Raw genomic sequence first — 14,076 nt, 5'->3', positions numbered from 1 at the left:
TGACCATGTCCTGTGAGCAGGTCTCTAGAGAAGCCACTGTGCTTCAGTGTCCAGATACTTAACATTTGACATTTAGGTCCTGGAAGACTGGGCTATAAATCCGTGCCTCTTCTCTATTACCATCTCATTTACATGCTGTGAGAATCTTGCTTTTTTTTTTTTTTTTTTTTTTTTTTTTTTTTTTTTTTTTTTTTTTTTTTTTTTTTTTTTTTCTTAAGGTTTTTTTTGAGGCACGGTTTCTCTGCATAACAGCCTGGCTATCCTGGACTTGCTTTTGTAAACCAGGCTGGCCTTGAACTCACAGCAATCCGTCTGCCTCCCAAGTGCTGAGGATTAAAAGAATCTTGCTTCTTTCTAAGGGAAGGCTTTTCCTCTTGGTTGATCACAAGTGCAGGCAACAGGCAATGTACATTATGTTCTGCCCAGCCTGTGAGAGGGAAAAGTGGGTGCTGGGGCCAGTACAGCCTGGCTTTAGACTTGGCACAGCCTAAACCAGTGGCCTCTGGCATTCAGTACCCTATAAACCAAATAACAATTCAACCACAGGACGAGTGGGGGCTGTATGTAACAAGAGTACAATTAGTAATTCCCTACCTTGAGTCTACAGGATGGGAGCTAGTGAGGAATGTGAACAGATTGTTCACTTGGAGGGTTGACTTCCCAATGAACTGTACTGCTTGCTTTCCTCTAAACACCAGATTTGAGTTTCACACAGTTCAGTCTCTTAATCTAAAACCTCTACAGAAGACACAGGAGGGTAAATCGGAGTGACTTACTATGAGAGCCTAGGTCAGCTAGGGTGGAAAACAATGAAAAAGAGGTTTGCATCAGTGGATGGCAATTTGTCTCACAGCTGTATTAAAGGCTAGCCATGAGACTGCATCTTGCACCAACTCTGAATTTGTAGATGCTGTGTCCTAGTCATTTTATGTGCTTGCTGCTTTCTCTTCCTCAGGTTATCCTTACTGGGTAGATGAGGCTTCCTCCAAAACAGATGAAATGTGACAGCACTTTTAAACAATATTGGGGAGCCAGGTATGGTAACACCCACCTGTAACCCCAGCACTCAGGGAGGCAGAGGCAGGTGGATCACTGTGAGTTCGAGGCCAGCCTGGTCTACAGAGTGAGTCCAGGACAGCCAAGGCTACACAGAGGAACCCTGTCTCAAAAAACCAAAAATAAATACTGGAGGAACAAAGAAGACTTGGAATGAACTTTTTTATAAACAAAACTGTTCAGTTTTATTCACAGGCCCCTTGCGGCTTGCTGCTGTGTCCCTCCACACTCAGTCAAGGGAAGGCTTCTTTGGCCTCCTCAGCTGATATCTCCTGGGAGTAGAGATCTGTGAAGAGAGCTGGCAGCCAGTAGTGGGCCTCCCCTGGCGCCTGCAGATCCAACCAGGCTAGTCCTTCCTTCAGCAGGTGTTCCTGGAGGAGGGAAGAGGACTGGTGTGAGAGCAGGGAGGTCAGAAGTTTCCAGACAGCCTACATGTGCCTTCATTGTTCACATACCCAAACAGGGATGGTGCTTGACTTTGGTCAAGACGTGAATGACACCCAGTGTTCTAACTTGTCCAGCTGCAGGACACCGGGAGACTGGGAAGAGGGCAGGGCTCCAGCAGCACATGCTATATGGTGTTAGAGTCGCTGCTGCTCTCTCCAGCTTCCCAGAGCAAAATGGAGATCAAGTGTCCTGGAGGCTTCGAGGTCATTAGCAGGGAGCAAATGGGAAGGACCTTACTTAAACTACAACCAACTCAGTTCCTAAGGTAAGCTGTGGCCATCCAGGGTTAGACACGTTATGTTCTCCCATTTTATAGATAGAAGCGCAAAGAATGGCTGCAGTAAGGACAGGGTACTGAAACAATGTTCCTTCATCTGTTCCATCTTCCAAGCCCAGGTGTAGAAACTAGAATAAGTTTGTATAAGCACCATATAACACAGTCTGTAATTACAGATAATTTTCAGTGGTTACCAATTTCCTTGGCTCTGTACTAATATTTCAAGTGCAAACTATATATTACTGTCATGTCCCTGAAAAACAGCTCCAGGTTCCATGTGTCCAGGAGAGCTAGTGGGTGCCACTGGTACCTCAGTAGCCTTGTGCATATCAGGGTTGGAAGTTGGCTTTAGGAGGTTCTGCCTTCTCAGATTTCCTGGCAGAGATGTGCATTGGAAGTTTTGGTTTCTTTAAAAAACTGTTATAGCCAGGCGTGGTGGCACACGCCTTAATCTCAGCACTCAGGAGGCAGAGACAGGCGGATTGCTGTGCATTAGAGGCCAGCCTGATCTACAAAGCGAGTAAAGGACAGCCAAGGCTACACAGAGAAACCCTGTCTTGAAAAACTAAAAAAAGGGGGCTGGAGAGATGGCTCAGAGGTTAAGAGCACCAACTGCTCTTCCAAAGGTCATGAGTTCAATTCCCAGCAACCACATGGTGGCTCACAACCATCTATAATGAGATCTGGTGTCCTCTTCTGGCTTGCAGGCAGGATACTGTATACATAATAAATAAAGAAATCTTAAAAAAACAACAACAACAACAAAAAAACCTCAGTTATAGCCGGGCGTGGTGACACACACCTGTAATCCCAGCACTTGGCAGGCAGAGGCAGGAGGATCGCTGTGAATTCAAAGTCAGCCTGCTCTACAAAATGAGTTCAGGACAGCCAAGGCTACACAGAGAAACCCTGTCTTGAGAAAACAAAACAAAAACCACCTCAGTTATGTAAACATGTTTTTGTTTTAATCCTAAGTATGGGATATGGGACTGCCTTAGTTTATCCACAGCTGGTAGTTGCCTTGTGTGGCTCAGGGAGGGGTGTGGTCTGTGTCAGCTGGAATTAATGGAATTCTGAGGACTCAGGGAGAATATAAATACCAGAGCGAGAAAGCAGGGCTTCAAAGCAGACAGACGGAGGAGGAAGAAGGCTGTTCATCCTGCTGCATTTAACGTTTGCTGATAATCCTGATGACTGAGATTGGCATTTTCCCAAAGAACCAATGACGCTAACCCACTGGAACTAAGTCTAAAGAGGTCTATGTTCCCTGTCCCTTCTAACCTTTCTCTCCTATTAAAAACAAAAAGTAGTGCTTAGCCGGGTGTGGTGGTATACACCTTTAATCCCAGCACTCAGGAGGCAGGTGGATCTTTGTGAGCCTCGGCTACAAAGCAAGTCTAGGAAAGCTAGAACTACAAGAGAAACCCTGTCTTGAAAAACTGAAAAGGGGCTGGAGAGATGGCTCAGAGGTTAAGGGCACTGACTGCTCCTCTACAGGTCCTGAGTGCAATTCCCAGTTCAATTCCCACGTGGTGGCTCACAACCATCTATAATGTGATCTAATGTCCTATTCTGGCATGCAGGTGTACATGCAGGCAGAGCACTGTAGACATAATAAATTTTTAAAAAAGAAAAGATGTAATCTAAATTAAAATTTTTAAAAATTTAAAAAGTAGTGCCTACACCTGCTAGTAGTCAAGTAGCAGGTTTCAAGATTAGAGGAACAAAGCAAGGCTGCCTCTGACCCCAGGGCCGCCATCTGTCACATACCAGCACTTGCCGCGCTCGCTCCGTCTCCCATTTAAGACTGGCTTTGATTTCACTGACAGTCACGTACCCATTTTTCTGGAGAAAGGAAGAATAAACAGGAACTGAATCAGCTCAGAGTGTTCATTCCCTGCAGTCCAGCGCCTGCCCAGAAGCAGGACATACATGTGGCCAGGCTGCCCTTCAACAAGCCTGAGCATGTAGAAAAAGAACGTGAAAGAAATTCAAAGCCACTGCACCACCTCACCCTACCCATCCTCCAACACAGAAAGGCCACCGCTTATCTAGTTTTGTTTTATGTCACAGAATTAAGAAAAGTGAGCATGCTGGGTGTGGTGGTGCACACCTTTAATCCCAGCACGGGAGGCAGAGGCAGGCGGATCACTGTGAATTCGAGGCCAGCCTGGTCTACAAATCGAGTCCTAGACAACTAGGGCTTCATAGAGAAACCATGTCTCGAAAAAGCAAAAAACAAAAGAAAAATGAACATATCTTCCATATGTCATGGAGATGAGGACGATGCAGGATGTCTATGCTCAGGCATGCTGAGAAACTAGGCCAAGGGGATGACAAATAAAAGGCTTACATTTGTGAGGAACCCACAAATCACTTTTAAGACAGTAGAGGGCCTGCCCCAGGAAATGTAGTTGTCTGTATGTCTGTCTACCTGACTAGACTAAGCTCCTCGGGAACAGGGCCTGCAGCAGCCTCGGTCCCAGAGCCCAGGGAGGTTCTTTGCCCTGTAGCTGTTCAATAAATGTCTGCTGACTGAGCACAGGCTTGAGTAGTTCATCGCTAAGACAGTCTTCACAGAAGGCCTGAGCAACAGACAGGTAGAATCTGCTCCTGACTCCAGCCCAGGCTGTCCCTGGCCCTCAGCACTCTGCAAGGCACACCCTACCTCGGCCAGCTGCAGCACAACGGTGTGATCCATATTGAGCTCAGCTGGAACTGACTGAATGAGGTAAGTGCCGCCCACGGGGATGATGCCGAAGCCAGTGCCCAGTGCTTTCAGCTTCTTGATGGCCCTGATCAGGTCGTCTCTGAAGTGAGCAAATGCAGCTTAAAGACCCTTGGCAAATCAGGCCTGACACTCAGAAATGTTAAGTAGAACAGCAACCGAAGAGCCAACAGGCTGTATTGTGAACTACAGCAAACAAGAGAGTGCTTGTCCATTATTAAAGGGGCGGCAGCTGATTACTGCTGTTTTCTGATTATAGTTGACAACTGAACCCACAGAACACATGCAGATCCCACACAGCCAGCACATACAGGAGGTTCATGCCCCGGCAGGGAAAGGACGTCAATGGTCTGAATGCCCTTCCAGTGCCTTCCAGGAGCTGACTCAAAGCTGTTGGAATATACTAGCTCCTCTCTCTCCTGAGAAACTGATGCACAGAGCATAGCTAGCAGCCTCTTCTGTCACTGCTTTCTTTTCAATAGTCCTGATTTGCATTATGTCATTTGAGGTTGGTCTCTTGGGAGCTACATCTAAAATAGCTTTTTTTTTTTTTTCCTCAACACAGATGGGTCAACTCAGCCAACTTATGCCCTGTCAACTGACCTTCACCTTGGTCCCCAGTCTTTAGGTGCCTGCTCTAGTCAACTTGACAACAAATAATCTCAACACATTAAAAAGTTTAACATGTGCCAGATATGATGGCACACACCTTTAATCTTAATACTGCTAAGGCAGAGGCAGATGGGAGTTCTATGAGTTTGAGACCAGCCTGTTCTACATAGTAAGATCCTGTCTCAAAAAAAAAAAAAAGGTTTTATAGGGCCAGGGACATCATAGTTCATAGTATAAGGACCTAGGTTTGATCCATACCACCAAAACAGGAAAAAGGAATGTATTTTATCATACAGACTAAGTATGGTTCTAAGAGTCCAGCATGGGGCACAGGCCTTTAATCCCAACACTCAGAGAGACAGAGGCTGGCAGATCACTATCTACAAAACCAAAAAGAAAAAGAATGATTCTAAAGCTAGTCTAGGCATTAGAGGACTAGGAAAAAAGAATGCTATATGATTTTTCTTTTTTTTTGTTTTGTTTTAAGATTTATACATTTATTTCTTTATATAATGTTCTGCTTGCATGTACACCTGCACACCAGAAGAGGGCACCAGATCTCATTATAGATAGTTGTGAGCTGCCATGTGGTTGCTGGGACTTGAACTCAGGTTTTTGTTTTTCAAGACAAGGTTTCTCTGTGTAGCCTTGGCTATCCTGGACTCACTTTGTAGACCAAGCTGGCCTCTGCTTCCCAGAGTGCTGGAATTACAGGTGTGTACCAGCACCCCCAGCTTGCTATATGATTTTTAAAGTATTCTAAATGATTTTTTTTAAAGATTTATTTATTTATTATTATGTATACAATGCTCTGCTTGCATGTGCTCCTGCAAGCCAGAAGGGGGCGCCATATCACATTACAGATGGCTATAAGCCACCATGTGGTTGCTGGGAATTGAACTCAGGACCTTTGGAAGAGCAGGCGGCGCTCTTAACCACTGAGCCATCTCTCCAGGCCCCTAAATGATTTTTAAAGTATTCTTTCTAGCCAGGCGTTGACCATGCCTGTCCCCACACTCAAAAGGTGGTGGTGTTGGAGAGGCGGCTCATTGATTAAGAGCCCTGGCAGCTCTTTCAGAGGACCTAGGTTTGAGTCCCAGCTCCCACATGGCAACTCACAACGAAAACTCCAGTTCCAGACAATAGAAGGCATTTATGGCTTATATGGGCACTGCACACACATAGTATACAGACATACATGCAGGCAAAACTCTCCATACACATAAAACTTAAAAGGGGTATAGGTGGGTGGATGATTGTGAATTCAAGACCACTCTTGAACTCCAAAGTGAGGTTCCACTGCGCCTGGGCTACCCAGAGACCCTGGAACTCACTCTGTAGACCAGGCTGGCCTCGAACTTACAGAGATGCGCCTGCCTCTGCCGCCCAAATGCTTGGATTAAAAGCACGTGTCACCACTGCTTGGCTGAGACCTTGTCTTTTTTTTTTTTTTTTTTTTTTTTTTTTTTTTTTTTTTTTAATCCCTTAATGCTGGAAGCAGGGGCTGGAAGCAGGACCTACTGGCTGACATCCTGAGCAAACTTGCCCCTTCCTTTCAACACCTGCTGATGTAGCTCCTCCAGAGTTATCAGACCTGTCAGAGAGGGACAGAAAGAGAGTGAAAACATTACCTACACGGCTACAACCCCTGGAGTCCAGCCTACGACACGGGACAGAAGTCACCCTAGTCCCTCCAGATCTCCTAGCATAACAGGTCAGACCACGGAGAACGAGCCCTGAGCCCTTGCTAGGCCTTGCAATGGGGGAGGCCCAGGAAAATCTGAAAACAGGCATGTTGGTTTACCCCTGGCCTCCCTGGTCCCGGAGGCAGACCGAGGTGCAGGCCAAAGTGAGCTACACAGCCAGACCCTGTCTCAAAACAACAAAAAGATGGCTCTACCAGACGGTCAATTTGATTGTCCTGTTGGTTTCTTTGAGACAAGGTCTCTGCCAGGTAGGCCTCCAACTATGCAGTGAGAGTGACTGAACTTTTTTGAGACAGAGTCTTGGACTATATAGCCCTGGTCCACCCGGAGACCACGGAGACCTGCCTGCCTCTGCCTCCTGAGCGTGTGGGATGAGGGCTCTACTGTACCACACCTGGTTCTGTTTTCTTGAGCTCTAGGGTCACTATGTACCTCATGTATGTAGCCTTACCCCTTCCTGTATAGCCCAGGCTGACCCCTTCCTGTATAGCCCAGGCTGGCCTCCAATTCATGATTCTGCCTGAGCTACTTGTAATGAAATGACAGGTGTGTCCCTTGGCAAGCAGCAAAATTTTTTTTAAGTTTTTAAAACTGTGTTTATTATTACTGTGAGTGTCTGTCAGATGTGTGGGATGCATGTGGAGATATGGCGCCATGCGCATATGGAGATCAGAAAAAATGTCTGTGGAGGCAGCTCTCTTCTTGCACCTTTATGTGAGTCACAGGGATCAAACCCATGTAATCAGGCTTGCACAGCAAACATTTGTACAACTGTGTCATCTCACAGGCCCCAGATGATCAATTTTAAAGTCATAAATCTGGGCACTTAATGGCTCAGCTGGCCTCACTACACTTCAGAGAGTTGGGTCAGGTCCGCAGGTCTGCTTACAGTTACAATGAGAACATTTTAATCCAGACCACTGTACACCAGAGTGTCAGACCAACCTCCTACCTCTGTATTATTTAACCTTGGCTATGGAGACCAGACAAGGGTTCAACCACATGAAACAGCCCAGGTATGTCTCAAAACCTTGCAGGCCTGCAAGCTATAAAACTTTAGAAAAGAAAATAAGAAAACTACATATAAAGCCCAGTCTACAAGCCCCAAGTCCCCTTACCTCCGTTGCGATGTTTTAGGGCCAGGCACACTTCAATGATCTGGACACCCAGCTCATAATAGAAGTCCCCAACGCCCAGCATCTCAGACCAAAACCCTTTTCCAGCTGAAGACAGAAAAATAAAAGCTGTATTATTCATTCATTTTAATCCATTTTCTTCTTTCTTTCTTAAGATTTTTATTTAAGCCAGGCATGGTGGCACACACCTTTATTCCCAGCACTGGGGAGGCAGAGGCAGGTGGATCTCTGTGATCCAGGTAGCGGATCCAGCCTGGTCTACAGAGTGAATTCCAGGACAGACAAGGCTATACAGAGAAACCTTGTCTCAAAAAAACAAAACAAAACACACACACAAAAAAAAAAAAACCCAAACCAATCCTAGATTTAATCCTAGAAATAGAGAGACAGAAGTGAGCAGATCTCTATGAATTAGACATCAGCCTGGTGTACACAGTGAGACCCTATCTGAAGAAAACAAAGACAAAACACTTCTGTCTTTATGGGGCTTCTCTTTAGGTGGCTCAGCAGTTAAGAGCATTTCTTGCTCTTCCAGAGGCCCAAGTTCCATTTCCAACACCTACGCGGGCAGCTTGCAATAGCCTATAACTGCAGCCCTCTGGCCGCCAAGGGCACCTGTGCTCACCTGCGCGTCATACCTCACACACACACCAACACACACACATACACACCAACACACACACATACACACCAACACACACACATACACACCAACACACACACATACACACCAACACACACACATAATTAAAAATATTTTTTTAATCTTTATTTTATTTATTTATTGGTTTTGTTTGTTTCTTTCTTTTTCGAAACAGGGTTTCTCTGTATATCCTTGGCTGTCCTGGACTCGCTGTGTAGACCAGGCTGGCCTCAAACTCACACTGATCCACCTTGCCTCTGCCTCCCGAGTGCTGGGATTAAAGGCATGCGCCACCACCGCCTGGCTAAAAATCTATCTTTAAAATACTTTTCTTTTTCTAATAAAAGAAAAAGGTTGTACAGATTGGTCAAGGAAAGATGCTGCCTGCAGCGGGCACTCCAGGCTCTCCCCCTTCCACACCGTCCACCTAAGTGTCCTCTGAACACACAGCCCCCACACTTCCCTGCAGGCCCATCTAGAGATCCCTGCAGAAGTGATGAGGACACGGGTCTTCCGAGGACACCAGACCCCACAGACAACTCCTTACAAGCCAGAGGGTCCACCCCAATGGCGGCGCACATGTCTTGGAACTGTACTCGGAACTCGGGGCTCTTCCGGATCTCTTGCTTGTGCTTGCTCGCAAATTCTTCTAGGTTCGTCTTGAACATGTCCAACTGTTTTGACATCTGTTAAGAAAAACAAGGGGAGACTAGAGCAACCTAAGTGTAATCAGAGGCTAAAGACAGGTCCCCTGCCCAGTGGAAGGGAAAAATCTAAACTAACCAGTCTCTGGCTACTGAGATGGCTCAGGCGGTAAAGGCGCTTGCTGTCAAGCCTGACACCTGTGTTTATCCCGGGGCTACACATGGCGGGAGGAGAGAAGCAGTTCCTGAAGTTGTCCTCTGGCCTTCTCACATGTATTGTGGCATTAGCCACACACTACACACAAACAAATATAACAAAAAAAGGAACCTGCTTCCTTCAAATCTGTCATTACATTATGAATTTGGGATTCTTGGGGGCGGGGTTGGTTTTTCGAGACAGGGTTTTTTTATGTTTGTTTTGGTTTTTTTGGCTTTTGAGACAGGGTTTCTCTATGTAGCCTTGACTGTCCTGGACTCACTTTGTAGACCAGGCTGGCCTCGAACTCTGCCTCCCAAGTGCTGGGATTAAAGGTGTGTGCCACTGCACACAGCTGAACTTTAAATCTTGTGCCTCCCAGGGGACAACTCCAGATGAGGAAATGGTATGGCGCAGCACAATGCGGCCCAAAGGCAAGTATAACACATTTGGAGATTTTTTTTCCTTTTGTTTTGTTTTTTATTTTTTGAGACAGGGTTTCTCTGTGAAGCACTGGCTATCCTGGAACTCGCTCTGTAGACCAGGCTGGCCTCAAACTCACAGGCCTGCCTCTGCCTCCTGAGTGCTGGGATTAAAGGTGCGCCACCACGCCTGGCTATTTACTTATCTTTTAATATTTATTTATCTTCTGTGTGCATGTCGGAGTGTATGTATGTGCACCGCCTGAGCCTGAGAAGGTTATACGGTTTTGGATTTCCTAGACCTGGAGTTATAGGCACTTACAAGCACTCTTAGCTGATGAGCCATCTCTCCATTCCCTACGTAAGTGCTTCTTAACAGTATAATCAGCCAGGCAGTGGTGGCGCACTCTTTTACTCCAAGCACTCAGAGGCAGAGGCAGGTAGACCTCAGTGAGTTCAAGGCCAGCCTGGTCTACAAAGTGAGTCCAGGACAGCTAGGGCTCTGTTGCACAAAGAAACCCTGCTCAGAAAAAAAGAAAGAAAACAAGGAAGGAAGGAGAAGAAAAGAAAAGAAAAGAAAAAGAAAATAAACAAAAAGCGTAATCTAGCTGGGAAATGGGATTAAGCATTTGGGAGGGTGAGGAGGTGTAAGGATCTGGTCAAGGCCAAGACGTTCACAAACAGGTAATGTGAGAGAAGAGGGATCTGGAGCCATCCATCCCTCATCCTGCCTCCTGTGCGTTCCCCGTTGCCATGACGGACAGGTGCCCCAAGTCAGGCCTGTGTTCATTAGTGTGTGATATTTAAAAGAAAAGCTGTAAGTTGAGGCACAGCTGGGTGATGGGACACACACTCAGCATATGCCACACCCTGGGTTTCATACAAAGCACCACAAACAATGTAATAAAGGGTGTGAATGTTATATTTCTTTAATCCAGCACTTGGGAGGCAGAGGCAAGTGGATAGGCTACTTCAAGGTCTGCCCGTTCAACACAGCTAATTCCAAACCAGTGATATACAGTAAGACCCTCACTCAAAAAAAAGAAAAGAAGAAAAAAAAAAATAGCCTGGCTTGGTGGCACATGGCTTTAATCCCAACACTTGGGAGGCAGAGGCAGGAGGATTGCTGTGAGTTCCAGGACTGCCAGGACTACATAGAGATTATGTCTTAAAAAGGCAAATAAAACAGAATTTCAAAAAAGGCACTTTCCCAGCAGATGGTTCAACCTTAAACAATGCCATTCTTATTATTAAAATCTTATGACTAAAATTATCATTTCAAAATATCTCATGTAATATTAATGTTTTTACTTTTTGTTTCAACTTCTTTTGTTTGTTTGTTTTCGAGACAGGGTTTCTCTGTTTATCCTTGGCTGTCCTAGACTCACATATGGACCAGGCTGGCCTTGAACTCACAGCATGCCTCTGCCTCCCAACTGCTGGGATTAAAGGCATACACCACTATGCTCGGGCCATAACTTCTTTTAGATATGCTCATGAATTTCACTGGCTTGTGCTTTCCTAATGCTATGCTGTTCCACTGCAATATTATTACCAAACATACATCAGTATTCTTTTTTGTTTATTGAGACAGGGTTTCTCTGCGTAGCCCTGGCTGTCCTGGAACTCACTGTGTAAACCAGGCTGGCCTCGAACTCAGAGATCCACCTGCCTCTGCCTCCTCAATGCTGGGATTAAAGGCGTGTGCCACCACTGCCACTGCCCTGCCAAATGTCGGTATTCTTAGGAGAAGTTACCATTCTGATTTTTAAAGAAATTTTGTTTAAATGTTTGCTGTGCTAAGAATGGCCTTCACTGATACGACTTTCTCACGTACTCTGGTGCCTCACATTTGACCATGTCCCCTGGAGGGGGAGACCTGGTGGCACTCAGAGGAAGGACAGCAAGTAACCAAGAAGAGACTTGATACCCTATGAGAATATATAGGGGGACGTAATCCCCCTCAGGAACAGTCATAGGGGAGGGGAATAATGGGAAAATGGGGGGGGGAGGAATGGGAGGATACAAGGGATGGGATAAACATTGAGATGTAACAAGAATAAATTAATAAAAAAATAAAAAAAAAAATAAAAAAAAAAAGAATGGCCTTCAGGTACTTGTGCATGTAAGGTAAACACTCTACCTCTGAGGTACATCCCTAGCTCACCGAATTTTTTTTTTCAAGATTTACTTATCATGTACAGTGTTCTGCCTACATGTACACGTGCAGACCAGAAGAGGGCACCAGATCTCAGTTTGGATGGTTATAAGGCACCATGTAATTGCTTGGAATTGAACTCGGGACCTCTGGGAGAGCAACCAGTGCTCTTAACTCTGAGTTATCTCTCCAGCCCTTGAATGTTTTTGTTTGTCTGTTTGTTTGTTTGTTTGTTTGTTTTTTCAAGACAGGGTTTCTGTGTACCTTTGGTTATCCTGAACTGGTTTTGTAGACTAGGCTGGCCTCCAACAAGGCATGCGCCACCAGGGTGGGCTGATTTTTTTTTCCCCGAGACATAGTTTCTCTGTGTAGCCCCTGGCTGTACTAGACTCACTTGTAGACCAGGCTGGCCTCAAACTCACAGCGATCCGCCTGCCTCTGCCTCAGGATTTTTTTTTTTTTTCAATTCAGGCTGACACGGAATTGTAATGCGAATTGAACATGGCCATGAAAGTAAAAGAGGAGGCATATGCTACTCAGAAGACTGAGACTGGAGACTCACAAGCTGGGAGCCCGGCCTGGGCAGCAAAGAGAGACACAATCTTTTAAAAATAACCAAAAAAGGTCCTTCGCCTCCCGAGTGCTTAGGGAACCTGACACATCAATAATTGGGACTTCTGGTGTGTCAATAATAAATTTTACCTATACCTCTCAAAAAAAAAAATAACCAAAAAAAAAAAAAAAAAAAAGAGACAATAATCAGGTAAAATAAAAAGGGAAGGGGGTATGCAGAAGTCTAATCACTCAAAAACTTAGCTATTATTAGCAAATCTCCCTAAAACAAAATCTGGATAGACAACCTATATCACCCAAAGTATATTGGCCAGTCCTGTTCCATCTCCCTTCCTGTTTAGGGCCTTACAATCACTCACCTGCGCCAGCTGGTCCTCGGCCAAGACAGTCCCTCGCTCCTTATACTTGGCCTGTCAGACAAAAGAAGGGCGTGAGTTGAGACAGTGAGCGCTAAGGCTCCCATGGTGCAGCCACACACAGCTTTAGTACGAAACGGCAAGGATCCGTCTTAAATAGTGATTTAACAGGAGGCCTCCTGACACCCCAATGCATTCATTCCCGGGCTCCGCAGAAGACTCCCTTCTACGGATTGTTAGGAGGCGATTTGGGGAAAGAGAGAACTCGGCTCCGGGAGAATTCGGTGTCTCGCGGGCAGAACAGGCTTCGGCCCGGCTTCCTTTCCGCTCACCTCGGCGAGTTTCTTCTTGGCGATGGCGCCGGCTCCCACCCCGCGCCGGTGCATCCCCGCCCCGGGCCCGCGGGCCGCCTCGGCGCTCGGACCCCAGCTCTCCGCGTCCCAGGTTCTGAAGCCGGCTCCCAACCCGGAAGCCCGATGCCCTGCGTCATCCGAACGCGCCGGAAGAAGCTTCCCGATTCACTTCCTGTGACCAGCCTAAGAGTGTCTTGCGGGGGTCCCTGCCCCGCCTTTGCTGGGGGCCACGTTCCACGGAGCCCAAAGGGCATAGAAGGCGGGAACCTCGTTCCCTATTGTATATCCCCATGCATCCCACCAAGGTGGGCGCCTGGTGTTCTGCTGCTTCTGGGACATCACCAAGCGCTGTGTTGGCCATGGAAGGTGCCATTTTTTTTTCCAGACAGGATCTCACTATATATCCTTGGCTGGCCTGGAAATCACTATCGAAGCCAAGCTGGCATCAAATTTACACATCTCCTGCCTCTACCTCCGAATGTTGGGATTAAATGCATATGCCACCACGCCCAGCTGAGGGTGTCATCGTGATCAAAAGCCAATAATAAAACTAAATCATAGAAGAAAAAGCAGCACTCTGATGGTTCTGTGCCACGCACTGCACAACTTGCCTTGATCTACACTTATTTAAAAACCCTCAAATTCATGAGTTGATATTGTATTTCACACGCGATGGGAATCTGCCTTTAAAATACTTAACTGCAAGGAATAGAATTTAGTTATGAGTCAGGCAATCTGACTCAAATTCAAATTGTTATGGTTTGTTTGT

The 14,076-nt window shown here is 46.1% G+C and overlaps 1 protein-coding gene across 1 annotated transcript; it reads right to left on the bottom strand.

Moving 5' to 3' along the window:
• Nucleotides 1-1,215: 1,215 nt before the first annotated feature.
• Nucleotides 1,216-13,423, bottom strand: Snf8 (SNF8 subunit of ESCRT-II). Its single transcript, XM_051158377.1, has 8 exons — nt 13,287-13,423; nt 12,958-13,008; nt 9,153-9,291; nt 7,945-8,049; nt 6,642-6,714; nt 4,449-4,590; nt 3,551-3,625; nt 1,216-1,427 (listed from the first exon to the last, which is right to left on the bottom strand). Exons 1-8 carry the CDS (start codon nt 13,338-13,340, stop codon nt 1,290-1,292), a joined length of 777 nt encoding a protein of 258 aa, XP_051014334.1. The 5' UTR covers nt 13,341-13,423; the 3' UTR covers nt 1,216-1,289.
• Between the last annotated feature and the right edge of the window lie 653 nt (nt 13,424-14,076).

This window comes from Acomys russatus, chromosome 16, assembly GCF_903995435.1.
Source record: "Acomys russatus chromosome 16, mAcoRus1.1, whole genome shotgun sequence".
Lineage (NCBI taxonomy): Eukaryota > Metazoa > Chordata > Mammalia > Rodentia > Muridae > Acomys > Acomys russatus.
This window is presented reverse-complemented; position numbering and strand designations above follow the sequence as displayed.

Excerpts from the sequence above, each read along its gene's own strand:
- Snf8 (XM_051158377.1), bottom strand. The coding sequence starts at position 13,340 with ATGCACCGGCGCGGGGTGGGAGCCGGCGCCATCGCCAAGAAGAAACTC. Across the intron at positions 9,292-12,957 it reads CCGAGGACCAGCTGGCGCAG|ATGTCAAAACAGTTGGACAT; the intron begins GTGAGTGATTGT and ends TTTTCTTAACAG. Across the intron at positions 1,428-3,550 it reads AGCGAGCGCGGCAAGTGCTG|GAACACCTGCTGAAGGAAGG; the intron begins GTATGTGACAGA and ends TCCCTCCTCCAG.